Source organism: Cnephaeus nilssonii (assembly GCF_951640355.1).
Source record: "Cnephaeus nilssonii genome assembly, chromosome: 2".
Classification (NCBI taxonomy): Eukaryota; Metazoa; Chordata; class Mammalia; order Chiroptera; family Vespertilionidae; genus Cnephaeus; species Cnephaeus nilssonii.
In genome coordinates this window covers 27,895,227-27,922,298 of record NC_137073.1, presented here as the reverse complement: position 1 = coordinate 27,922,298, position 27,072 = coordinate 27,895,227, and the positions used below count along the sequence as shown (strand labels likewise).

Below are 27,072 nucleotides of genomic sequence, written 5' to 3'. Positions count from 1 at the left end.
CATAGGGAGGAGGGGGGCCCTGCCTGGATGGGTGGTCAGCAAGGCCTCTCTGAGGAGGGGACTTCGGAGCTGAGGCTGAGGGTGTCAAGGAGTCGGTGCAGGTGACTCTCTGAAGTGCAGGTGAAAGAGTGTGCAGAGGGAGGCACAGGAAGAGCCAAGGTTGGAGTGGGAATGACCTTGGTGTGTTGGAGGAGGCTCCCAGCTGGAACTTAGAGGAGGAGATGGCGTGAGGTCAGGCAAGCAGGAACCAGTTCCCGAGGCTCCGCTAAGCCCGGGTCATCTGTTTGATTTTGGTTTCAAATATGTAACTTTCTTGAATTCCTTACAGCAGCCCAATGAAGTAGGTGTTATTTGTCCTTGTTATCCCTGAGAAGTTACGTGACTAGCTCCTGAAACAGAAGGACATTATGGTGTGAACCTAGAGCCAGCGTGTCCATGTTTTCACTTGACACATGTTTATTTGAGCACCTGTTGTGTGCCAGGCCCCATGCTGATCACCAGGGGTGTCAGAGGGAGGAAGACTTGCTGGCATATTTGCCCTGAGGGTTCAGACCTTAGCTCAACCTGCACATAGTTCTTGTCTTCTCTGAACTTTCCATATTGCAGGATCAGTGATACAGGAAGGCATTTTGAGAATCACAGGAGGTAAGCATGCAGAGTTTGGCATAATCATGGCACATGGTAAATACTAGTTGTCATGAATGTCACCTCCAGGAAAATCTCTTTTGGAGAGAGCCTGGCCAAGGAGGATAAACCAGCCACCTAAGGGGTAGCGTGGTCCATAGCAAGAAGATCCCCACTGCAGATATAATTCTTGATGTTCATTAAGTTCATCAGTAAATATGTCAACCCATGGTCCTTGGCGCCAATTCAACACCAACAGGAATCCTCTATGTGGGGTGCGGTGAAGAAGGAAACGTTATCCAGTGGAAAATAGCTCAATTGTGATAGAGTGCAGCTGTGCAAACAGCACGGCTGTGAGGCAGTCCTAGGACCAGGTGGGCCTGAGGCCAGGCCCCTCTCTGCTCTGCTCCTTGCTGGTCCGCTTTGCACTGAGCTGGTCTGCTCCACTGTGCTTCAGTCTGTTCTGGCCTGTGCCGGTCTTCTCAGCTCTGCTCCAGTGAGGTATCTTCAGTGCTTTCGCTCAGCCAGGGAAACCCACTCTTTTGTCTTCAATGGAAAGGGAAAATGTGCTCTCAGAGCCAGAGGTGGGGCTGGCTTATAGGGACAGAAGTCCCCACCCCTGGTCCCTGATTAGTCTGTCCTCTTGCAAATGAGGACTCCAAATCCGTGAGGTTTGATTGGCCCAAAAGGCACTGTCTTGATTGGTCAGAATAGAGGCTCGCTGGTTGGCTGGAGCCACACATCTCCAATTGGATGAGGAAAGCCTCAGTCCTCTTGGTTGAAATAGGATTCCACAAACTGCTTGATAAGGGCTGGCTCAGATGGCAGAAACGCAGTACAGGTGGGCAGTTCAGTGCAGAGGCAGGTAGTTCAGAGCAGTTTGCATGAGAGACCCCTGTGTAGAGATGGCTGCTAGGCTCTGTTTTGTTGTTGTTTTGTTGTATTATTATTTTTAATTTGAGCCCAGTTAGCCACCAGGAGTTATCTTTAGTAGGCATCTTCTTTCTCAAGGCTCATAATAAATCAAATCAGTTCATCAGTAAGTAAATACCCATGTATAGCACAGTGTTCCAGGCACTGCTCTAAGCCAGAGGTCTGCAAAGCACAACCCGCAGGCCAAACCCAGGCCACCACCAATATTTATAAATAAAATTTTATTAGGACACAGTTGTGTCCATTTATTTATGGCTTATCTAGCTTTCCCGCTACAACGTCAGAGTTGAGTAGTTTTTGCTATCTGGCCCTTCACAAAAAGCCTGTTTTCTAAGCACTTTATACAGCATAGCGGTTGAGCCCTGAGGATGGCTGTGTGAGGTGGAAACCTCCATCCCTATTTAACACGTGGGAAACAGGGCTCCGAGTGGTTAAGAAACTTGCCAGGGCACACGGGTGGCAAGCGGAGCCGGGATCTGAATCCAGGCAGCGGACTTCGGAGGCTACTAGTATGCTCCTAACCACCAGGTGATGGTACCTCCTCAAACAGATGGAATCCAAGTAACTGCTCCACCGACAGCCCGCGGGATGCTCCACTGGCTTGAAAACCGGGAGGCCTGGGTCCTGGGCCCAGCCTGGCTCTGATTACCCAGTTAGTCACCTGCTCCCGTAGGCTGTTTGCTCATCGTTTATAAAGCCTTGGACCCAGCCTGTCCCCAGGCCCCACCCTGGTGCCAGGCGCCAGGTGCCATGATTCATGCAGGTCCGCCCAGCCCTGAAGTTCTGAAGTCTGGCAGGTAGAGGAGGCTCCCAGCGCTCCTGGCTCCTCCCCTCTCAGACTAGGCTCTGGGATCCTGTGAATGAGGCCCCTCTACATTGTTCAATACCCATGTGGCTGTGGAGAAATAAATGTAATGAAGTCTGATCAAATTAAAAATTCACATAGCAGTTTCCTCAGTCTCTCCAGCCACATTTCTATTGCTCAGTAGCCACGCGTGGCTAATAATCACCATTTTTAGACAGTGCAGATATAGAACATTTCTACCCTTGCAGAGGGACAGTGCAGCCGGACACACGATGCCCTGGCATGGCGCATAGCCGTGCCAAGCTGCGCAGCCCAAGGACAGAAATAGCCACAGGGCTGGCTGGGAGATCCTGTTAAATCTGGGTTAGATCATGTCATTCCTCTGCCATAGTCCCACCGTGGCACACAGGCCCTGGCGGCCTTGACTCCTACCCTAATACCTTCCTCCGTGCTAACTCTTCTCCAGTCCTGTTCCTCAAACTGGCTGGGCATGGTCCTGCCTCAGGGCCTTTGCACCTGCTCTTCCACCTAGCTATATGGTTCTTTCTCTCCCTTTAAGCTTTGCTCAAACCCACCCTTGCCTTATTTTTCTCCACATATTACCTGAAATATATTGTTCTTGCTTGTTTACTGTCTGTCTCCTCTAGCTAGAATATAAGTCCCATAAAGGCCGGGGAATTTGTAAATCATATTCAGGGCTGTGTTCCAGTCCTAGGACAGTGCATGGCACATAGCAGTTGCTCAGTAAATGCTTTCGAGTATGTGAGTGAATGAACAGGTGGATGAGTGGGTGGCCTTTCCAGGGGTAGAGCAGTGATGAGTCTCTGGCCTTGGAGGTTTTTGAGCACTTGGTGGAGATGCCAGCAGCTTTAACTAGATTCCCTGGACTGTGAGCCCCTGGTTAAGACCCTTTGGTGGCTGTGAGCACAAATTAATCAGGGACCCCACCTCTGGTTAGCATCCAAAATAAAACCAATGTCAAACCATATACTATACGTATAAAGAAATCCAGGAAGTTCTGAAATTGATGTCCACATTTCTTTAGTAGTAATACCAAACTGGGTGAGCATGTGCCATTTGATTATTTCTGAGCAATAATGGCAAAGCATGTTCCTAATTGGGTTGGTTTGTGTAAAGTACCTAAAATAGGAAAAATGTAATATATGGTCAACATCTTAATATTTTTTTGCCAGCTTTTTCCCCCCAACTTAAATTTTTTTTAAATTGTGAAAAATATCATTCATATAGAAAAGAATAATGTTAAAAGCTTAAGTTCCTTAAATATTTTTCTCATGTTTTGGTGCCTCTACTTTGGTCTGTTTGGTGGGTGATCCAATGTTGCCTGTATCCCTAGCACCAAATTCATTCATTCGTGATTCATTCATTCAGTGGTGAAGGAGAGAGATGGGGTCCCTGGCCTCTTCGAGGTTACAGAATAATGAGGGAGGGAGAAGACCAGAGACAACACACAAGTAAACAATTCGGGCGGGGGATGGAATAATGGCAGGGGTGTGTGCGATGGGCCGGGCGCTTACGGAGGCAGGAAGCGAGTCTGCAAACCTTCATCCTCTCAGAGTCTAGCTCAGAGTCCCTGCCCCGAGGGGCTCCATGCAGCCAAACTAATTCCCACAGCAGCTGGCGAGAGGCCAGGACTGGGTGACCCAGAAGGTCCCATCTTATCCGGAGTTTCCATGATCCTGCGAGTGGGAAGAAAATCCCTGAAGTGGACCCAGCACCAAATATGGTTGGGCTCAGTTCTTGGCAAGCATTTGAGGGAGGCTGGTGGCGATTTTAGTACCATTCAGCTCACAGCCGGCCCGTGCCCACGTCCTGGGAGTGTTCGTGCCCGTTGGTGGGATTTGGTGTCTTGTGGAAAGAGCTGTGGAGAAAAGTTGGGACCAAAAGATACTCTCCCGATGTGCCTGCACCTGTCCATTCGTTCATTTATTCATTCTTCAGATGGAGGCCCCTCTATGAGCAAGACTGTGCTCTAAGCCTCAGACAGACTAACTTTGTCCTTAACCTGGAAGAATACAAGGCACCACACAAAGTACTAATGCCTGCCTCTGTCCGCAACTCTCCCGTAATTACCCACCCACCCACCCACCCACCCAGTGATCATCTAATTGCTGAAATCTGGCTTCGATGACAAACAGATTCTATATATTCCTAGATGGAGGCACCTCAACATCTGAAATACGTCCCTCCCCCCACCCCTGTGGTCAACAAACAGCCCACACACTGACCCCAGGACTTGAGTGGCCACACGGATGACACTTTCAGCCGGACCAACTCGGGAGAACATCGGGCAGTAACTATGATGAGACATTCTTCTTATTTCCGGGGACGAGAAAACCGAGGCTCGGAGAGGTGACGTGCCCGTCTCTGCCAGAAGCGGTGGAGCCCGGAGTCTGCTGGGCGTCAGAGCCGTGGGCGGGCTGCCAGCTTCTGGGCCTCAGCCTCCCTGCTGCAGCCAGGGCCCCTCGCCGCCTGCCTCTGCAGGTTGGCGTGAGGAGCCAGGTGCTGTCATGCTTGGAAAAGTGTGGTCCTGTGTGAGAGTGAGAGGAGGCAGATCATAGTTATAAAAATAACCATGCCTGTGTTCAAAGGTATGGTTGTGATTTTTTAATTTTATTTGAAGATAGAGGACTTCCCAAGAATGTCTGAAAAGGAAAAATCATTGATGGCCATTTTGAAAATAGTAGTTTTCCACCAGGAACGGTCATTATGAAATGTAAATAGGACGTATCTTTCCTGTGGAACATTTGCAAGAGCAATCAAGTCATTAATCAGTATGGCATTGTAGTGATTAAGAAAAACTTTCAAATTCATGGCCCATTGAATCATTTCATGGTGAAGACCCCAGCTTTGGCATCTGACAAACCTGTGATTGGGTCCTAGTTCCAATATTAACAGCTGTGTGAATGGGAAAGGCCACTTGACCTCTCGAGCCTCAGTTTCTTCATCTGCAAAATGGGATCATTCCATTCAAAGGTATTTCAGAGTATTAAGTGTGGTGACTCGTACTGAGTACCGTGAATAGCCTATTGCAGTAAGGGCTCAATGTATCCTAGCCAGTAACTTTAGGTCCATGGGGTCACATCCCCAGTTCCAGAGGTGAGAAACATATGATTCAGAGACGCTCATTTTCTTGCCTGGGTTGGCCTGGCCAGTGGCTGACAAGCCAGCTCAGGCTCCAGCTCCAGGGCTCGGCCCCTGACCCACAGCTGCTGATAGTCAGTAGGTCGGTGCTGCTCCACATTTAAAGACCTTTGTTTGTGCTTCATAACAGCTCTTTGTTGCTGTCCAGAGGGAGGAGTAGCCTCCAGCCTGGACTTGGACCCTCTCGTGTCTAGGACCCACCCGCCACGCCCCTGCTTTGCTTTAGGAAGCCACCATTACTAACTGGAAGTGTGACAGATCCCCGGGTGTGCTGGGCAGGGAAGTGGAAGGTTGAGGGAGCCTGGCAGGCTTGCACTTGGCAACTGGCCGGGCTCCAGACACGTGGCTGTGTGTCATCTGCAGTGGGACAGCTGCTCCATTGTGTCTCACAGGCCATCAGAGAGGCGCAGATTACAGCTCTGCCCCGTCGGACTCCCACTCAGAGCCAGGCCTTGGCTGTACCCCCCTCCCTCCCCTCCCCCGCAGCACTCCCTCGGTCCCTTGTCCTGTTATCTACATGGACATTTATGGAGTCCACTGCATGCCGGGCACTGGACTGAGCGCGTCTATCTATATGATCACCTTTAATGCTTGTAAGTGGGCCCTGGTGGGGGGTCCTGTCTTTAGCTTTGCAGCCTCCAAAGTGATCCTTTTTTTAAAATATATTTTTATTGATTTCAGAAAGGAAGGGAGAGGGAGAGATAGAAACATCAATGATGAAAGAGAATCATTGATTGGCTGCCTCCTGCTCGCCTACTGGGGATGGAGCCCGTAACCCGGGCATGTGGTCTTGATCGGAATCGAACCCGGGACCCTTCAGTTCGCAGGACTATGCTCTATCCACTGAGCCAAACTGGCTAGGGCCCAAAGTGATCCTTCAAAATTAGTCAGATTATGACATGCTTCTACGCAGAACCCTCAGTGGCTTCCCGTCGGTCACATCCAAGGATCACAGCATGACTTGGTTTGGCCCCACCACCTCTCTGACCCCTGCTTTCCCCATCTCCCTGTCCCAGTTACCTGCTGTTGCTAATAAACTGCTCCAAACATGATGGCCAAAGCCATTTTATTGTTCCTGCTGATATTGTGCATCAGGAAATCAGCAGAGTGTGGCTTGCTCTGCTGTGTGTCATGTCTGCTGGGGCCGAGTCCAGGTGGCCTCTTCACACCCATGGCGGTGCCTGGCGAGGGTGACCCGGGGTCTGGGGACTGGTTGTAAAGGCCTGCTGCGGCCATCAGCCTGGCACCTTGGTTCTCCTCCTCCGAGGCTGGAGCCTCCTCCTTTCCATGTGGTTGTCCCAGCAGCTTAGCCTGACTGCTTACATAGCAGCGCCAGGCTCACAAGAGGGCAGAAGTGGAAGCTTCAAACTCAATCTTAAGGCTTGGGTCTGCAACTGGTCGAGGATCACTTCTGTTGCATCCTTTGGTTAAGTCACAGATTCAGCCCAGATTCAAGAGGTGGGGGCAGCGAAGGGCTGGTGTGGCTCCTCGGAGCAACCAATGAAACTTCTGTTCTGTTCATTTACTTTTCCACTTATTTACTTTTCTCCAGCCGAACAGGCCTCTGTGCTCTTCTTCAAACATGCCATGCACATCCCTGCCCCAGGGCCTTTGCACTTGCTGTTCTCCTCTTCCGGGATGCTCTTCCCCAAATACCCACCTAGTTCACACCCTCCCTCCATTCAGCCTCAGCTTAAATGCCACCTTAATAGAGAGACCATACCTGACCCCATCTTATCAAAAACAGTGCATCTCTGCCCCTAACCCACTCTGGTTTTCTTCCACTTATCACCTCCTGGCTTAATATGCATTGCCTATTTATTGTCTGATTTCCCTTGCCCCCACCTCAGAATATAAGTGTCACATGAATAGGGCTTTGTTCTCTGTGGTAGCTCTAGTTCCAGATTTGACACATGGTAGATATATTTGTTGAGTGAGTGTGTATTAAAGTTTGAAGCTCAGAGAGGTTAAATAACTTTCCCAAAGACACACAGCTATACTTGAAAGAGTCAGGATTCAAACCCAAGCAATTTAGCATCTAACATTGAGCCATATTAGTAGAAGCTTTGCTGCCTGTAGGGTTAATTACTTAGTTAATTATGGCTGCCTCCTGTTTTCTCTCCCTGTGTCTTGTCTTCTCCACTCACAGTGGTCTTCCCACAATTAAAATCGGATCAGGCGTAAAACCCATCTTGAAGGTGGCGTCTCTCACCTTCAACAGAAAAATTTCCCTTCTTAGACCACTGCACAAGGCACAGCAAAGCTTGACCTCCAGCCGTGGCCTGATGTAGTTGAGCAAATGTAGATTTTTGAGCCAGGCAGACCTGGTTCTGTTCCAGCACCCCTACTCACAGGCTCTCTAAACACAGGCAATCTAGGAATACCATCCCTTCATCCATCTACCCAATAGGTATTTATGGACTCCGACTCTGAGCCAAGGATGGTGCTAGGTCCTGGGTCCACTGGGGGAGACAGACATACTCACACAGTCACCCAAATAAATATGTCCCCAGTGTGGGCAAACGTGCAACCAGGCACCTGTGATAGTGCAGGGAAGTAGACCGTTCCCTGAGGAACTGACACTTGAGTAGGACCTAAGAGGATAGGGAGGTGGGCAGGTTCTTTCTAGGCAGAGGGAACAGCATATGCAAAGGCTCTGAGGAGGAGGGAACACATTTTAGTATTAGGATGACCTTTAAAAATGTGTGGTTGGAGGGCAAAGAGCCTGAGGAGCTGGAGAGGCAGGCAGGAGTCAGATCCTGTAGGACTTTGAGGGCGTAGACAAGGGGCTTGGGAACCCATCAATGACTTTATTTTCTCACCTGTAAAATGGGGATAATGATAAACCCATGCCCAGTACTTGGAGTGTCTGTGGTCTGCTGGGCATCGGCTGGCTGTAGGCTGGTCTGGGTTGTCTCAGCAGGTGATCATCTGTGATCCACATGGCCTCATCCTCCAGCTGCTAGTGTAACAAGGCACCTGTGATAGTGCCTTGCAGTCTAGCAGGATAGCTCAGCTAGTTCACATGGCAGTAGCTGGGGTCCAGAGAGCAGCAGAAATTTGCAAGCTTAGAGCTGGCACTGCGTCGTTTCCACTCTTGGTCCAAGCAGATCATAGGGCCAGTCCCGATCCCATGAGTGTATGTGAAGCTCTTAATGCAGTGCCTGGTTCATAGGAATTGATCTGTAAACATGATTGTCATCACTGTGCAAGGCACTTTATCCTTTTCATGTTTTATTCCATACGTCATTCTACCCTACACTGTGTGAGGATAATTGGGGCAAATGTTACTAGCCCCATTTGACAAATGAACAACAGAGATTTAGATAACTGCCAAAGGTCACCCATTTAGCTAGTGGTCACAGCCAAACTCTAGCTCTCAGATATCATGTAACCCCTTGGTCGGCACACTGCGGCTCACGAGCCACACGCGGCTCTTTGGCCCCTTGAGTGTGGCTCTTCCACAAAATACCACGGCCTGGGCGAGTCTATGTTGAACAAGTGGCGTTAGAAGAAGCTTAAGTTAAAAAAATTTGGCTCTCAAAAGAAATTTCAATCGTTGTACTGTTGATATTTGGCTCTGTTGACTGATGAGTTTGCCGACCACTGATGTAACCTAAAGCATATTTGCAAACGCATCTGTTGAAAGGGAACCCATTTGCAGATGATTTCATTGTCCTGAGCACCATCCTGGTAAAGAAGCTAATTAAGAGACAAACGCTTTTGTCAGTGGCCCAGGCTAGTGGCTGTCTGCAAGGTTTCGTTATGGTCTCTGAGGTCCAAGTCTCCTACACAACTTTTGTTAGTTGGCTCCCAACAAAAGTGGCTGGCTCACTGGAAGTGAGTGATGCTTTTCTTCTTTCCCACCCAGAGAGCCTCTCTTTGGACTCCAGTTTCTTTTCTTCTCCACCTGTGAATTTCCTCCAAGAATTGCCAAGCTACCGGTCCATTGCACGCAAGAGGACGAACATCCCTTCCCGGGACAAGCAGAGTGGCACTTTGCTGAAGCCGACAGACTCTTACAGCTCCCAGCTGGAGGAAGAAATCGCTGAAAACCTCAATAGCCAATCCATTCGAAAGTATGCACTGAACATCTCTGAGAAGCGGAGACTAAGGTTCGTTCAGTAGCCACCTGGAAGGCCTCTGATGTAGGTTTTGGGCAGAGGTGCGTTTTATGCATGGTATGCATTTATTTCCTCAAGAGCTCACATAATCAAAACTATTACTTAGGGTAAGCTAAGCTGCTGTGACAAAGATACCCAGACATGTCAAAGGTCAGCCTATTAGAAATGTATTTCTTGCTCACATAAAAGTCCTGGGTCAGGTCAATGGAGGAATTAGCAGTCATTTAGGGACCAGGTTCTTTCCATCTTGTGGCTCTGCAGCCCTCCCAAAGCTTAACTATTGTCTGCATCTAGCCAATGCAAAGGGAAAGAATATGGCGTATGTGTGCACCAGTTAGCTGTGCTGTGTAATAAGTCACTGCACAACTTTGTAGTTTAAAACAACAATTTCTCAAGTCTACAAGTCGGCACTGGGCAATTCTTCTAGTTCCATTTGGGCTCACTATGTATCTATGGCCAGCTGTGGTCAGAGAGGTGGCTCTGCTCATCGAGGCTCAGGCTCAGCTGGCTGTAGGCTGGTCTGGAATGGTCTCCTCCTGCAGCAGGTTATCTCAGGCTTGTTTGTAGGGCAGCAGTTGGTATCCAAGAGAAGAGCAGAATCCTGCAAGTCTTCTGGGCGCCGATGCTCAGAACTGGCCCAGCATCACTTCTGCTGCATTCTGTGGTCTGAACAGATCACAGGGCCCTTCCAGAATATAATGTTTTCGAGATTCATCCATGTTGTAGCATGCACCAGCACTTCCTTCTTTTTTATGGCTAAATAACATTCCACTGTGTAGATATATCTCATTTTGTTTATATATTCATCTGTTGATAGACATTTGATTTGTTTCCACCTTTTGACTATTGTGAATAGTGCTGCTATGAACATTCGGGTACACGTTTTGGTTTGCGACCCTGCTTTCCGTTCTTTTGGGATATCTATCTAGCTAGGAGCAGAATTTACTGGGTCATATGTTAATTCTAGGTTTAACTTTTCAAGGAATGGCCACTCTGCTTTCCCTCGTGGCCACACCATTTTACATTCCCACCAGCAATGTATGATGGCTCCAGGGTTTCCACATCCTCTCTGCTGGGGTTTTATTTGATGCTAAGGCTTGGCGGTGGTGCCATAGTCATTGTCATGCTCATTTTTTAATGCAGGGACATTCAGGAGACCCAAATGAAGTATTTATCTGAGTGGGACCAGTGGAAACGGTATAGCAGCAAGTCTTGGAAGAGGTTCCTAGAGAAAGCTCGTGAGATGACGACCCACCTGGAGCTGTGGCGGGAGGACATTCGCAGCATAGGAGGTACCACACCCCACACTCTGCACGTGCTCCTCCACAATAGTGCCCGTGGGGAAATTCAGCCTCGTTTTCATGGACTTTTCGCTGAAATCTGGCATTTCCTTCCATGATGAATGTGAGCAACCACCACCGTTAGGATTAGCAAAACCTGTGTCTTTGTCACCAGGAAAATCACAGATAGTTTCCTATTCCTTCCAGTTGTAGTTATCTTGGGAAACCATTTATGCTCATCACTATTGTGAAATCATAGCAGTTTTCAGATCTACCACTAGATCTTATTATTTAATGTGCTAATGAAGATGCCCATGTGTTATTCCATCACAGATTTGGTTTTGTTTGTATTTTGTGCATTTAAAACATTATTCTGAGATGAAGTTCATTAGGCTTCTCTACACAGCCACAGATATCCATGACCCTGAAGATACTTATAATCCTTCCTTTCCCATAATAGTGACAATGGGGTGCAGTATTGCATTAGGCAGCTTGGGCTGCCATGACAAAGTAACATAGACCAGGGAGCTTAGACTACAGACATTCATTTTTTTTTTTTTATAGTTCTGAGACTGCAAGTTCAAGATCAGGTCACCTTCTCACTATGTCCTCACATGACTTCTTTCTTGTGCACACTCCAGGAGAGAGGGTTAAGGAGAGGGAGAAATAGAAGACTCAAACTGGCGCCTCTTCTTATATGGGCACTAATCCCATCATGAGGGCCTCACCCTCATGACCTCATCAAAACCTCATTATCTCCCAGAGGCCCCACCTCCAAATACCATCACATTGGCTCCAACATATGAATTGGAGGGGGGACACACTATTCATTCTATAGCAAGTATACAAAAATTGGAAGTTGTTCCAAAGTATAAAATTAGAAGGAAAAAAACAATATTTCAACATTTGGTTGATATAGCAGAGCAAGAGGGGAAAATACCTTCTAGGATTACATAGTTTCTACCATAAAGCAAAATGATTTACAAGCATCTCCTCAAAACTACTAGAAGGGAAATTTTGTAAAATTTGTAAGGAACGATGTAGGAGAAATGGAAGAAATTATTGTTCCTATTATTACTATTACAAGACCTGTAAAATACTATTGGTAATCTATTCAAAGAACTACCTCTTTTGGTTTTATTGAGAGAATGTAAACATATTTCTAAGGAGTTTTACTTGAACCATTCATTTTTGAAAGCCAAATGAACATCATGTTTTGAGTAACATCCAGCTAATAAAGAGGGAATATGCAAATTGACCATCACTCCATCACAAAATATGGTGCTGCCCATAGTCACAAGGTGGCGGCACCCAGACCCCTCAGCCCCGTCGGAGTCCCCTAATCCCGGGGGGTGGCAAGTGGGCCCCACAGAGAGCAGACAGCAGGCCCTGCTTGCCCGTCGCCGTGACGTTGAGAAGGCAGGCCTGGCAGAGAGCAGAGAACCATGGGGAGCAGGCCTAAGCCATCAGTAGGACATCCCCTGAGGGCTCCTGGATTGGAGAGGGTGCAGGTTGGGCTGAGGGATCCCCCCCACCCCCGTGCACGAATTTCGTGCACTGGGCCTCTAGTTTAGTAATAAAAGTTAACCTTTATTGAGCCTTTCCTGTGAACCAGGCCTTGTGTAAACATTTACTCATATTATTTCACTTTAGCTCTCACAAGATCCTTCCATACAGATATTTATCACTCGCATGGCTCAGAGAAGTTAAAACCCTTGCACAAGTTCACTGGCTAGGACAAGGCAGACCCAAGTTTTGAACCCAGGCAGACAGCTTTAGAGGCTAAGGTTTTATCTACCACGTCTCTCTTGTTAAGTGGTGGCCTTTCCAGAGATTTTCATTCAAAAAGTGGCTTGTGTATTGAAGGGTAGTTTTTCCCTGGGGAACTGGGGCCTTGATTTTCTCTTCAATGCTCCACTCCTGTGATTTCTTGGCTTGCTAGGTACTCATCTGGCAGGAAGTAAAGGTGTGATAGTCAAGCTCCTTGCTCTGGCAGGGTTGCTGGGTTTAGAGAGAAGCAAAGATTATGGGTCTCATATCTTCTGTCTCAAAGATAAGTTCTTTGCCCCCACAAAGAACAAGCAGACACCCTCACTCTTCAAGTGCTTTCTGACTGTCCTTAGTAATTTAATCATTATGTGGTGGAAAGTTTATTTTCTTTAAAAAACAAACAAACAAACAAACAAACAAACAAACCAATGAATGTAATTCTTAACAGAATAAGGAGAAAAATTATATGCTTATCCCATCAATTCTCATTCTTAGCAAATAAGAAATAGATGTGAACTTTCTTACTCTGCTAAGTACAACTACAGAAATTCTGCAGCAAGCATCATACTTAATGGTGAAATATTGAAAGATTTCCCCCAAGATTGAGAATGAGAAGAGGGTGCTAATTATCACTGATTCAAATCTGCATCATCCTGGAAGTTCTGGTCCATGTACAATGATGGAGGGAAAGGCAGAAACAAAATGCCTTTTAAAAAACATAATTTTAAATTTATTTCAAAAGAAAGAAGAGGGAGAGATAGAAACATCAATGATGAGAAAGAATCATTGATTGGCTGCCTCCTGCACGCCTCCTACTGGGGATCAAGCCTGCAACCTGGTACGTGCCCTGACCAGGAATTGAAATGTGGCCTCTTGGTTCATAGGTTGACGCTCAACCACTGGACCACACCGCCTGAGCAAATGCCTTTTTTTTTTTTTTAAAGCCAATTGTATTTCTATATACCAGCAACAAAAACTTGGAAAATGAATATTTAAAAACAATCCAATTTACAGTTGCATAAAAAAAATTGAATACCTAGGAATGTAGATATATGTAAAGAAAGATATGAATCATCCTGCACATAAAAATGTACAACATTGAAATTAAAGAACCTAAATATCTCATGTTCACGGACCAGAGATTCAATATTATAAACATGTCACTTGTCCTCAAATTGGCCATGCATATTCCATGTAATCCTAATCAGAATCTCGGCAGATTTTGTGCATATGTGTGTATATGTATCCATGTGAAAATTAACTGATTCTAAAATTTATATAGAAATGCAGAGGATCAAGCAGACCTGAGGAAGAATAAAGCTGAGACTTATAGCACTCTATGTCAAGTATTATTATACATCTAAAATAATTAACCTGGTATTGGTGCAAGGATAGATAAATAGACCAATAGAATACAATAGAGAATTCAGAAACAGCTTCATATATTACGGTCAATTACCGAAGCACTACTGCAATTCATTGGAGAAAGTTTAGTCTTTCCATAAATGGTGCTGAAGTGAAATCCATTTTTATGTGAGAAAAGATAACTATTGAGTCCTCCCGTACAACATTCTCAAATAGTTAGTTCAAACTGAATGTACATTTACAAGTCAAAGTTTAAACCATTAGAAGAAGAACCTTAAAGCCAACAGTAGAAAAAATGTTTCTTTCTCCTTCCTCTCCACCGGGATTCCTCCAACTTCAGCCCAATGTGGCTGATTAAATCTACAATGGGTAGTGGGTCAATACTCCTGCTCAATGATATCTTTTTTTTCCAGGGAAATTTGGCACTGGGATTCAGTCCTATTTCTCTTTCTTGCGATTTCTGGTGTTGCTGAATTTGGTGATATTTCTGATCATCTTTATGTTGGTTTTGCTCCCAATATTGCTCACGGAATACAAGATCACCAACAGCAGCTTCGTGCTCATTCCAGCCAAAGACATGGGTGAGTCCATGGCCCGGCTTTCCCTGAAGAGTGTTGTCTGATTACAATGCTTCCTTCTTTAGAAATCTTTATATTCTTAGTCTCGGTTACTGTAGTCAAGGTGGGCTGGGTTATGCCACGGAAACAAATGACCCTGTAACTCTCTGCACCTGATATCCACAAAGGTTTCTTTCTTGCTCACAGCACATGTCCATCACTGTTTGGTGGTGGTTTTTATCCGTGTTGTCTTCATGCTGGAGCCATGACAGATGTGCTGACTCCTAAAGTGTCTGCCTGAAGATGACACATGTCATTTCTGCCACATCTCATTAGCCAAAGCAAGTCGCTCAGCCACTCCTGAGTTCATCAAGGCATTTGGGAGGAGAACCGCAGGGTCGGAAAGTGGAATATTTAGCAAGCATAATACAATTAAGGCTTTCGTTCCTGACAATGGCGATGCTTGGGGCTACCATTTATTAAACACCAATCGTGTGCCAATGGCAAGTGCTGGACCTGTGTGGGTTTTTTTGTTTTTTTTTTTTTTTTTAATTCTTAACGTAGGTCAGATCTTCTGGGCACTTTGTTTATTCAAATGGGGAGAGTTTTAGTCATTCTACAGACATTTGATTAGGTTCTGTGACCAGGTTTTGTGCTGGGGCTAGAATTGGAGCCTCATGCTTCTCAGATCACAGAACTCCTTTCCCTAGAACCGTGGTCGGCAAACTGCGGCTCGCGAGCCACATGCAGCTCTTTGGACCCTTGAGTGTGGCTCTTCCACAAAATACCATGGCCTGGGCGAGTCTATTTTGAAGAAGTGGTGTTAGAAGAAGTTTAAGTTTAAAAAATTTGGCTCTCAAAAGAAATTTCAATCGTTGTACTGTTGATATTTGGCTCTGTTGACTAATGAGTTTGCCGACCATTGCCTTAGAAGAACCCTCCTCTAGAATAGAATCACTTCTGTGGCCCTAAACATTCCTCCTCCTCATGTTTGTTTCTGTCTTAATTCTGTTACACTTCAAAATAAAATGAGGATAATGTGGACACCCAGACTTAGTTCAGGGCTTTGGCACTCATATTGAGTGCCTGCTGTATGCCAGATACTACACTCTCATTTTCGCATAAGTCCATTTTACAGATAAATATTACTGCTGCTATGTGAGAACCCTGGGCTTCGTTTCAAGGCCTTGCTCTGCTAGCTGATTAGACTTTCTGAGCCTCAGTTTCCTTATCCATACAGTGGTGGTGATAATTTAAATAATGAGATGATTACTTTCATTATTCAAATAACACCTCACTATTTAATACTTTGCTCATTAAAAATAATAAATACTTATCCTATATAATAAAAGGCTAATATGCAAATTGTCCCCTCGGGAGTTAGACCAACCAGGAGTTCGACTGCTTGCTATGATGTGCACTGACCACCAGGGGGCAGCGCAGAACGAAGGAAGGCCCCAGCCAGCAGCTGGGGGAAGGAAGGCCCAGGCCAGCAGCCAGAAGGCCCTGATCAGCTCTGATTGCTGGCCAGGCCTAGGGACCATACCCATGCACGAATTTCACACACCTGGCTTCTAGTTTAAATTAGAAATAATTGAAAGCAATAATATAAATTCTATATTACTTAAAAGAAAATAAAAATGTTTAAATCATTAAGCAATACTCGTAATTTAAAAATGAGTATTAAATAAGATAGTACAATGTTCAGCACCTTCTTTCCCTTCTTCATTCCTTCAACAAGTGTTTACTGAGCACCTACAGTGTGCTGGGCCCTGAGCCTGGCACTGAGGCTACAACAGGGAACAGCACACCTGGGTTAATACGTTCTAGCAGAAGGTGGGCCTTAAGGAGTGAGCCACACAAAGGATAGAAGGTATGGATTGGGCCCTGGGAAAGGAAAGGGATAAAGTCCTGAGAAGTTGGACACCAGGACACTGGAGGCTGAGGGGTCCCCAAAGCCCTCTGTGAAGGCAAGACGTTTAAGCCAAGTCCAGGAGGGTGAGGAGAGGGCAGCTGGGAAGAGAGAGCTCAGGGGAGCATCTTCATGCAGAGGAACAGCATCTGTGAAGGTCCAGAGCTGGCAAGTAACTTGGTGTATTAGAGAAATGAAAAGCCTGGCATGGCTTTTCCTATAAAAGGCCAGGTAGTAAATATTTTGGGCTTTGCAGGTCATACAGTCTCAATTGCCACTATGCAACATTGCCATTGTGGCACAAACGTGGCCACAGACAGATACCATGGATGGGCGTGGCTGTGTCCCCATAACTCCGTATTAACTAAAACAAGGCAGCTGGCCAGATTTGGCCCATGGGCCATAGTTGGCCGACCTGTAGGCCGGAGGACAGTGAGGAGCAGAATGGCAGGCATCTCCTTCCATCTTCCTGACTCTTCTCCAAATAGAATGACTGTCTCCTTTGTCTGCTTATAATGCCGTGTTCATGCAACCACTTGAGTACCTTATGTAAACATAACTGCTGCTTGTCTTTCTTTCCCCTGATGGGGAGCTTTTCAAGAGCAGGAACTGCTGCTTACTCATCATTTTATCTCCAACATCCAAGTGATTAAGAAATGTTTGTTGAATGAATAAATGAACATATGCATGTTAGAATTATAAAATGACAGAGCTGAATTTGGCCTTGAAGAAACTGCTTCAACTCTCTCATTTTAACACAGGGGAAGCTAAGACCCAGAAAAGGGGTGATAAGTTGGGTTATTTTCCCCAATTTGTCACTCCCCTGTAATTGTGACTTTGCAGGACCTCTCACTGTGGATAGAGAATACTTTGTGTTCCATTGATAGTACAGTTGGCCATGTGGCTTGTTTTGTCTAATGTAATGATAGCTTGAAATGGCTTTGTGTGGCTTGCCTTATGAGACAAACCATGAGGAGAGCCATTTATTCTTCATCCTGGGCCCCAGAATGGAGTCATGGGGCGCAGTCCTGAGCCCAAGTGGAAGCCTGGAGTCCATCCTGGCTTAGCCTAAATCAGCTGAATTAACCCCAACTGCAGATCCATGAATGGGAAAATAAATGGTTGGTATGTGAAGTCACTGAAACTTTGAGGTTATTTGTTACACAGTAATAGCTGACTGATACAGAGGAAGTGAATTAATTCAAGGATAAGGTAGTGCCACTAAAATTATTATTCAAATAATTTCTTGGTTAATTAAATGTATGTAAATATATGTATTTTTTCAAATAAAACTGCATGTTTATTCCCACACACAGAGATCTTTTAGAATTGGATGTGGTTAAAATGGAATAACAATTATATCAATCACAAATTCTAAAACATGTTTAAATATGAACCCCAAAACACAAAATACCAATACAAGCAGAAAACATTACTATAAGTGGACCCTCATGCAAAATTTACAGAAAAAAAACCCATACATCCCAAAATGTTTAGAAAAACGAAAGGGGAAATTCTACTGCTGGTGCATTGAGGTTTGGTTTGCAAATAGAAAGTCACACACACATCCCTACACAAATCTACCAATACATAATGCTATCTAAATGTGTATACATATTCGTATGTGCATGTCTATACAGAGTGTGATAGACAAGTTATAGAGACTGTAAAGCTATTTCCACTGACCTTAGGTTTCTGTTTTTTACAGATATTCAATGCACAGTATATCCAATAAGTAGTTCTGGACTCATCTATTTTTACAGTTATATCATAGACCTGCTCTCTGGCACTGTAAGTATTTAACATAATTCTGTATTTCAGCCCTCAAGATCCTGAAAATAGGTTAATTTAAAAATCAGTTTCCTGAATGCCATCAGTGTTGGCACAAGTACCAGTAAAAGGAACCGGATTTGCAGTGACCTCATCCACAAGGATAATGTTCACCCACCCCCTGGTAGAATGTACAGGAACTATGCTTTGTCACTTTCAGCCATTGTCCTTTTCCTCGCCCCTGCCACCTGCAGATGGAACTGCAACAAAATGCTGAGTTCCTCCGCAGAAAAGTCAGTGAAAATAAACCCGGGTAGAATTACTTAATTTCTCTGACATTGAACACCTATAAGATTTGGGGGTTCTAGACCACCTGGTTGAAAGCTGTGGCTCTTCTCTGCAGAAATTACACACACAGACGTGTGTGTTGCACAAGTGCACACACATGCCCAGACGTGTGTGCATACATACACATTTCCTGAAATCCCTTCAAAGTCTACCAATCCCAGGATAACACCCCCTTCTCTAAAGTGGAATTAATCTCATCCTTCCTATAGTAGTTTCAAAAGGGTTTTTTAACATTCCTCTAAAAAATGATTTTTTTGTGAGCTTTCGTTTTTTGTTTTTTTTGTGAGCTATGTACAGTGGCCATCTGCCCTCTAGATCAGGGTTTCTCAACTCAGCACTGTTGACATCTCAGGCCCGATAATTCTTTGCCTTGGGGGCCTGTCCTGTGCACTCTAGGGTGTTAGCAGCATCCCTGGTCCCCACCCACTAGATGCCAGTAGCAGTTCCACAAGTTGTGACAACCAAACATGTCTCCAGACACTGCTAAATGTTTCCTGGGGGACAAATTGCCCCTCATTAAGAACCACTTCGTTCAATATTTATAAAAATACATTTCTGAAAGTTATTGGTATTAAAATACTGCATTGAACTTCCACTTTTTGGAATAGATAAATAGGAAGTATTGAATTTGTCCATTGTGCTTAATTCTGAAAAAGTGTTTTTTTTCCGTCTCTGATGTATTTCTCCAAATAGCTGAGAGGAATTATCAGGTGGGTGTTGAAATGCCCACTGTGCAAGGGGAAAAGAAGTTCAGTGATTCACCCAAGTTCACCCAGCTAGTGAAAGCAAAGTAGAATCAAATCCCAGAACTGCTGTTAACCCCGTTTCTTTAGATTACAACCCAAAAGAGAAAGCTGTAGATTTCCACACATCATAATCTTCTTCCTTATAGGAAATTGTTTTTTAAATCCTTGCCCTGAGGTAAGTTTTTATTGATTTTGAGAGAGAGAGAGAGAAACATGGATGTGAGTGAGAAATATTGATTGCTTGTCTCCTGTATGCACCCTGACCTGGATTTAAGCCTGCAACCCTTTTTTTGGTGTACAGATGACGCTCCAACCAGCTGAGCCACCTGGCCAGGGCCTTTTAGGAAATATTCTATAGGAAACTTAGATGCCCCTGATTATCAGTGTTCAATAAAGTATGCATGACAAAGAACAGGCATGTCCAAAATAAGAATGTTCTGGAACTGTGCTGTAAAATCTGATAGCCACTAACTCTTGAGCACTTGAGATGTGGCTTAGTGTGACCGAGAGAGTGAATTTTAATTTTATTAAAAATTTAAGTTTAGCCAAAACCGGTTTGGCTCAGTGGATAGAGCGTCAGCCTGCGGACTGAAGGGTCCCAGGTTCGATTCCGGTCAAGGGCACGTACCTTGGTTGTGGGCACATCCCCAGTAGGGAGTGTGCAAGAGGCAGCTGAATCGATGTTTCTCATCGATGTTTCTAACTCTCTATCCCTCTCCCTTCCTCTCTGTAAAAAACCAATAATATATATATATATATATATATATATATATATATATATATATATATAAAGGTATTCTTAAAAAAAAAAAATTTAAGTTTAAATTGCCCTTAGAGCTAGAGATCCAAGAGTGGTCTGTCTTTGTTGAAAACAATTAAGCCAAGCTCATTATAAAATCAGACAAATTATCTTCCTGGCCCAGTGAACCTTTACCCTGTAATGTTACATAATTTTGAGGGAGGATTAATGATAACAACCCCAGGGAAATATAAACAGGTTTCATGCCGTTGGGCAAGTTTTTCCGGCCTGTGTGCCCTGCCTTTGGGAGATTTACTAAGAGGATGGAGTCTTCTGTTTCTACTTTTTTTTTTTCCTGTTAATATTTTTACTTAATATAAGAAGACATGGTTGTCATAAAAAAAAAAAAAAACACGCAGAATTTATAGAGTAAAGCATGACAGGACCCCTCCCTGTAGGTCACCGAACCTTGAACACCATGGTTCATAGCCTTCTTGCCTTTTCTCGGGCACTTACAAAGTCTTGCTTACTGTTTTAGAACATGGGTTTTCCACAGTCTAGCCGGGCCCCTGCCGCTGGACATTCAGATCGCCTCCTTTTCCTTCTTTATAAACAGTGCTGTGGTGAACATCTCTGTGTTACCTGTACTGCTGCTTCCGTGTATGTCCTCTTCTCACTCTCCTGGAATCTTCTTGCCATCCAAGGATGAATTTGAGGTGGTCAGTTATTCTTCCCATAAGAAGTCAGGGACTATTCTGTGCTATAGTTTCACAGAGGTCACTTTATTATTGTTTTTTTTTTGTTCATAGCTGTATTGAGGTGTAATTTACCTATCATACAATTCACCCATTGGAAGTGCTCAATTCAGTGGTTTTTAGTATATTCACTGAGTTATGCAGTCATTACTTCAATAAATTTTACAATATTTCATCACCTAAAAAAGGAATTTCATGCCCTTTAGCTATCACTTCCCAATCCCTGTTATTAGCCCTAAGCCAGTGGTTCTCAACCTTTCTAATGCCGCGACTTTAATACAGTTCCTCATGTTGTGGTGACCCCCAACCATAAAATTATTTTCGTTGCTACGTCATAACTGTAATTTTGCTACTGTTAATGATTGTAATGTAAATATCTGTGCTTTCCGATAGTCTTAGGCTCTAGCAGGGTCGCCTAAGACCATCGGAAAACACAGATATTTACAGTAGCAAAATTACAGTTATGACGTAGCAATGAAAATAGTTTTATGGTTGGGGGTCACCACAATATGAGGAACTGTATTAAAGGGTCGCAGCATTAGAAAGGTTGAGAACCACTGCCCTAAGCAATCGTTAATCTGTTCTATTAACGATTTATGTCTCTATGAAATACTTATTTTGGACATTTCATATGAATGAAATCATATGATATGTGGTCTTCTGTCTCTGGCTTCTTTCATTTGACATGTTTGTAAGGTTCATCTATGTTGTAGCAGCTATCAGTTTTTCATCCCTTCTTATGGCCAAATAAGATTCCATTGCATGGAAATACCACATTTTGTTTATTCATTCATGTTGGACATTTGGGTTGTTCCCACCTTTTGGCTGTTATGAATAATGCTGCGATGAACATTCATGTGTGAGTTTTTGTGTGGAGATACGTTTTCACTTCCTTGGGAGTATATACTTAAGAGTGGAATCACTGGGTCAAGTGGTAACCCTATCTAACTTTTTGAGGAAATGCTAGACTTTTCCAAAGTGGCTGCACCATTTTATATTCTCACCAGCTCTTTAGGAGTATTCTGATATCTCCAAACCTTGTCAACACTTGCTATTACCTGACTTTTTTATATAGCCACGCTGATTTGTTTGAAGTGGACTGTCTTTGTGTTTTTTAATTAAACTTTTAGAGAGAGAAAGGAAGGGAGATAGAGAAACATCAATTTGTGGTTCCACTTATTTATGCATTCGTTGGTTGATTCTTACATGGACCTTGACCTGGGACCAAAACCGCAACCTTTTGGTGAATGGGATGATGCTCCAGCCAACTGAGCCACCTAGGCAGGACCTCTTTCCATTTTTAATGGGATTATATGTCTTTCTATTGTTGAGTTATAAGAGTTCTTTATATATTCTAGATACAAGTACCTTATCAGATATGTAATTTGCAAGTATTTTTTCCTATTCTCTGAATTGTCTTTTCACTTTTTTGATAGTGTCCTTTGAAGCACAAAAGTTTAAATTCTGATAAAGTCCAATTTATTTTTTTCTTTACTGCTATTATTTCTTTTGGTGTCATAGCTAAGAATCCATTGCCAAATCCAAGGTCATGAAGATTTAGCCCTCTATTTTTTTCTTATTTTTTAAAATATTTTTTATTGATTTCAGAGAGGAAGGGAGAGGGAGGGAGAGATAGAAACATAAATGATGAGGGAGAATCATTGATCGGCTGCCTCCTGCACACTCTCTACTTGTGATTGAGCCTGCAACCCAGGCATGTGATCTGACCAGGAATTGAACTGTGACCTCCTGGTTTCATAGTTCAACGCTCAACCATGGAGCCATGCTGGCAGGGCTAGCCCTCTATTTTTTTTTCCTAAGAGTTTTATAGTTTTGACTCTTCCATTTAGGTATTTATCCATTTTAAGTTAGTTTTTATATATGGTTTATATATATTTTCTTGCATGTGGCTATCCAGTTGTCTCAGCATCATTTCTTGACAAGACTGTTCTTTTCCCATATCAAAAACCAATGAACCATAACTGTATAGGCTTAATTTTGAACTCAATTCTTTTTCATTGATTTATATTCTGTTCTTATGTTACTATCTCACTGTCTTGATTACTATTGTTTTTGCAACAAATTTTGAAATTGGGATGTGTGAGTCCTCCAACTTTGTTCTTTTTTTTTAAAAATATTGTTTTGGCTATTCTGGGTCCCTTTCAATTCTATATGAACTTTAGGATTAGTTTATAATTTTCTACAAAGAAGCCGGCTGGGATTCTGATAGGGATGTATTGAATCTGTAGATCATTTGGGGCGTATTACCATGGATTTCCTGATCCATAAACATGGGATGTTTTCCCATTTATTTACGTCTTCTTTAATTTTTAAACAATGTTTTATAGCTTTAAGAATATACATTTCCAGTATTAAATCTATTCCTAAGTTTTTTGTTCTTTGCTGTTACTGCACATGGAATTGTTTTTTTAATTTCATTTTTGGATCCCAGACCTGTGTATTTTTAATGCTCAGGTTTTATCTATGTTCTACCCCAAACATTAAGCAACGCTTATACCTTTGGGATGGTTTCAGAACCTGGGAATTCAGGGATGAGCAATGACACTGGAATGTGAGTTCTTGAGATAGAGACTGGCTTCTTGCAGTGAACTGAGTAGTCTGACCTCATGCCTGTGACTTTGTTTTAGGGTTTCTTGGAAGAGACCTGCCTCTTTTATGGACATTACACCATTGACGGGGTGAAGTTTCAGAATTTCACCTATGATTTGCCTCTGGCCTATTTGTTAAGCACAATTGCCTACCTGGCCCTGAGCCTTCTTTGGATAGTGAAAAGGTAAAGTTCACCGTATCATTGTGTTCTCTCTGAATGATCCTGATGGCTGGAGTTTGTTGGAGGCCATGGACTCTGGGAGCCAAGGCCCAGAGGATGAGCAGAGTCCAGGGGTGGGCTTAGCGGGGGAAAGATGTACGTGTTCTGGAGACTGTGGAGACGTGAAGGCAGTGGAGGAGGATTTGAGAGCGGGAGGAGCAGCCTGGAGATCTTCACTCAATCATTATTGCACACCTGTGCCAGTGCCATGTCCCCAACCTTATCTTCAATCTGGTGTGTCTATTAACCAGGTCGCTCATAGATTTCAAATGGCAGAAACCCAGGTCTGACTAACTGGGGGCAAAGGATAGTTGAGTGGCTCAGAGAACCAAGGAAGGGAGGAAAGTCATTACAGGGAGGACAAGGATAAAGGTGTGACTTTGAAATATCCCAAAGCAAGAGCTCCTTCATCTCTGATTCTCCTGGTGGCAGTTTCCTTATGTGGCCTCTCTGGGTCACGGGTGCAGAAATCCTTTAAGGTGATTTGTTGGCTCTGCTTCATTCAGGTACCCAACCCTGACCCTTCAGCCGTGGCCAGTGGATTAGGATCACAGGAGAACCTGGCATTTCCTCAGTAGACAAGTGGTTTAGTGTCAATTTCCAGGAAAAGAAAAGTGAGGAATATTAATTACTTTAATTATTAATGAATAACTTCCCCCAAAAGTACAATGGCCCAAACACAATAGATTTTGTATACCTTTCTTACATAAAGTTCTGAGTGGGACACAGGTTAGTGTGGTAAACATCTTCTTAGTCACTGTGGAATTCAAGTGGGCCGAAATTCAGCCATCTTCAGCATGCAGCTTTGAAGTTCCCTTTGAGAGCTGGAAGGGAGAACAACCGTGGAGGAGTATCCCGTGGAAGGTGTGTATGGGCTAGGCCTGAAGTGATACTCATCACTCACTTTCCATTGGCTATAGCTGCAAGGGAGGCTAGGAAATGTTATCCCTGGCTGGCAGCCACTTCCCAGCACTGACACTATACTATGGAAGGGGAACCACAAATTTCTGATGGACAGCTTTCTGTCTCTGCCCCAAGGGAGTTGCTTGGCAGACAGGATCATGATGGCCACCTCTCTTACCCACATCATTGTCCATGTGAGAGTGTGAGCAGTGCTACAAGCCAGGGGGCTGTGAAGCTCCTTGCCACAGGAGTAGAAGAGACCAAGATGCTGGGACTGAGTTTCCCTCCACGGAGCCTCGGGTTCACCACCACACAGCCCCAGAGCCCAGCGGGCACTCCTAACCCGAGGCAGAAGCTATGAGATGAAAACTGCCTGCTGTGTGTCCATCCCCCAACCCAAATGGGCAGCGTATGGACAAGAAGGAGCAGTGGCTCACTTGGAGGGACAGAGGGATTCTTGTAAAGAAATGCTGGTTGACTCGGGTTCTGGCTTTGTTGCTTGGTGATGGTGGCGGGGCAGATCAGGTTTTACAGACCTGCAGTTTAGACGATTTGGAGGAGTCCCCTCTTTAAGACAAAGGATACGAAAATATCTTTTTGAAAGTATAAAATATAAAAAGGAACAGGACCAGATGACCACATGGCTAGAGGTGCTTCCAGGGCGTCGGGAGGGGGCCTGAAGAAGTAAGTTTATGAGCCAAATAGTGACTCCATCTCCAGATTTTGTTCAAGCTCCTCACGTCTGGGTCTTGATTGCACCCTGGGGCAGCCTGGAGGGAGGGCTGGGTGTGCTGTAATGGGGAAAGGCCCACCCCTGGAGGAAGAAGTGCTAGGGTGGCAAAGAGTGTGGACTTTGGGGTCCAGAGACTGAGGTTCGAAGGTCACTTCACCTCTTTAAACTCATTTTCTTCCTCTGTGAAATGTACACACCTGGTTGTTGGGAGGATTTGCTGAAACAAGGCATGTAAAGAACTTAGCCCTGGGCCTGACACATTTATTAAACTAAAATCATCATCATCAAATTGGCCCCCGTCTGCCACTAACTGATTCTAGGGAAATAGTTTTCTCTCCTCCAGACCGTGGCTTTCTCATCTGTCAAATGTAGGTTTGGTTTAAAGCAGAGGTTTTCACCTGGGGGGGTACCTCAGCGTCACCATGGAGTTTTATAAAATAACACATTTCTGAACCCTCCCACCCTGAGACCTACTGATTGGAAAATACCAGGGTGTGACCCCACCTGGGAGTCTGCGTTTTGGAAAAACACCCGGATGGTTCTGATAAACATTCTTTGCTATGAACCTTTGGCAGAATCACTGAGCTCTATCATTCCTTTCACTTTTTATTGTCTTCACAACTCACTGGCAAATCCTAAAAACACCCCGTTTCATCTACAGTGTGTGACATTTAATATATCTGTGTCATCAAGTACAAGGGTGTTTTTTCCCCATGAAAGCATTTGAATGAATAACAGTTGTGAAGCGTGTAAGAGTTGCACCTGCTTGGAACAGGTGCTTACTAACTATTGGATTAATTTACTATTTAAAATAATTTATTCATTCATTTATCCATCAATTGGATAGTGGCCACATTATGGTCCAGGCATTTTGGATATAAAGGTGGCGAGGCAGCCAGGGTATCTGCCCTCAAGGAATTTAAAATTTAATCAGGGTCAGGGACTAGAAGCAGTAAACAGATAAGTAAGATAATTGCAGAGTAGGTTCATTGCTGTGAAGGGAATGAAAGACTAATTTAAAGTGGGAGTCACAACTTCAGATGAGGTGGCGGGGAATCCAAGGAGGGGTTATTTGAGCTGAAACCTGGAAGATGGGAAGGAGGTAGCCATAGGAAGTGGCAGGGGCAAAACTGTCCCAGAAGAGGGTAGCAGGAACTGCACGTGCAAAGGCCCTGAGGCAGGAGCAGAGGTGTGTGTGTTTATGAAAAGGGGAAAAAGCCGGTGTGGTATCAACAGAGTGGCCATGTGGGGAGAAAGATGGTATCATGCAGGATCGTGTAGGCTGTGTTAGAGTTTGGATTTTATTCCAGCTGTGAGAAGAGCTATCATATGGATGACAGGAAGTTATTTTCATCCATGAGATGCCTGGTTAGCTGCCACATATATTTAGGATGGTCCAGAACTTAACTATGTCAAAATGGGTGGAAAATGCAGCACGTGTAACTGTTTCATTCTAGACAAAGTCAGTCCATGGGCTTGTATTTTGCGGTTGTTCTTATAAGAAGCATAACCGTGTTTTTGGGGTCAGGTCGGTGGAAGGGTTCAAAATCAACCTGATCCGGAGTGAGGAGCACTTCCAGAGTTACTGCAACAAGATCTTTGCCGGCTGGGACTTCTGCATCACCAACCAGAGCATGGCGGACCTCAAGCACAGCAGCCTGCGGTACGAGCTCCGAGTGAGTGCTGCTGGGTTTTCTCTCGGTGGCTGCTTTGCCA

General features: G+C 44.4%; 1 protein-coding gene across 3 annotated transcripts in view; it reads left to right on the top strand.

Annotated features, from left to right (window-relative positions):
* The window catches only part of TMC7 (transmembrane channel like 7), a 54,587-nt gene that overhangs the window by 6,879 nt on the left and 20,636 nt on the right, over positions 1 to 27,072 (top strand). For 2 of the 3 annotated variants that reach the window (XM_079780860.1, XM_079780862.1), the window contains exons 2-7: positions 9,396 to 9,639; positions 10,792 to 10,940; positions 14,477 to 14,644; positions 18,241 to 18,323; positions 23,539 to 23,684; positions 26,885 to 27,032. In XM_079780860.1, the coding sequence (XP_079636986.1) occupies positions 9,396 to 9,639; positions 10,792 to 10,940; positions 14,477 to 14,644; positions 18,241 to 18,323; positions 23,539 to 23,684; positions 26,885 to 27,032 (938 nt within the window). Of the gene's footprint in view, positions 1 to 9,395; positions 9,690 to 10,791; positions 10,941 to 14,476; positions 14,645 to 18,240; positions 18,324 to 23,538; positions 23,685 to 26,884; positions 27,033 to 27,072 lie in introns of those variants that run through there. The other variant, XM_079780861.1, reaches the window with a different exon arrangement.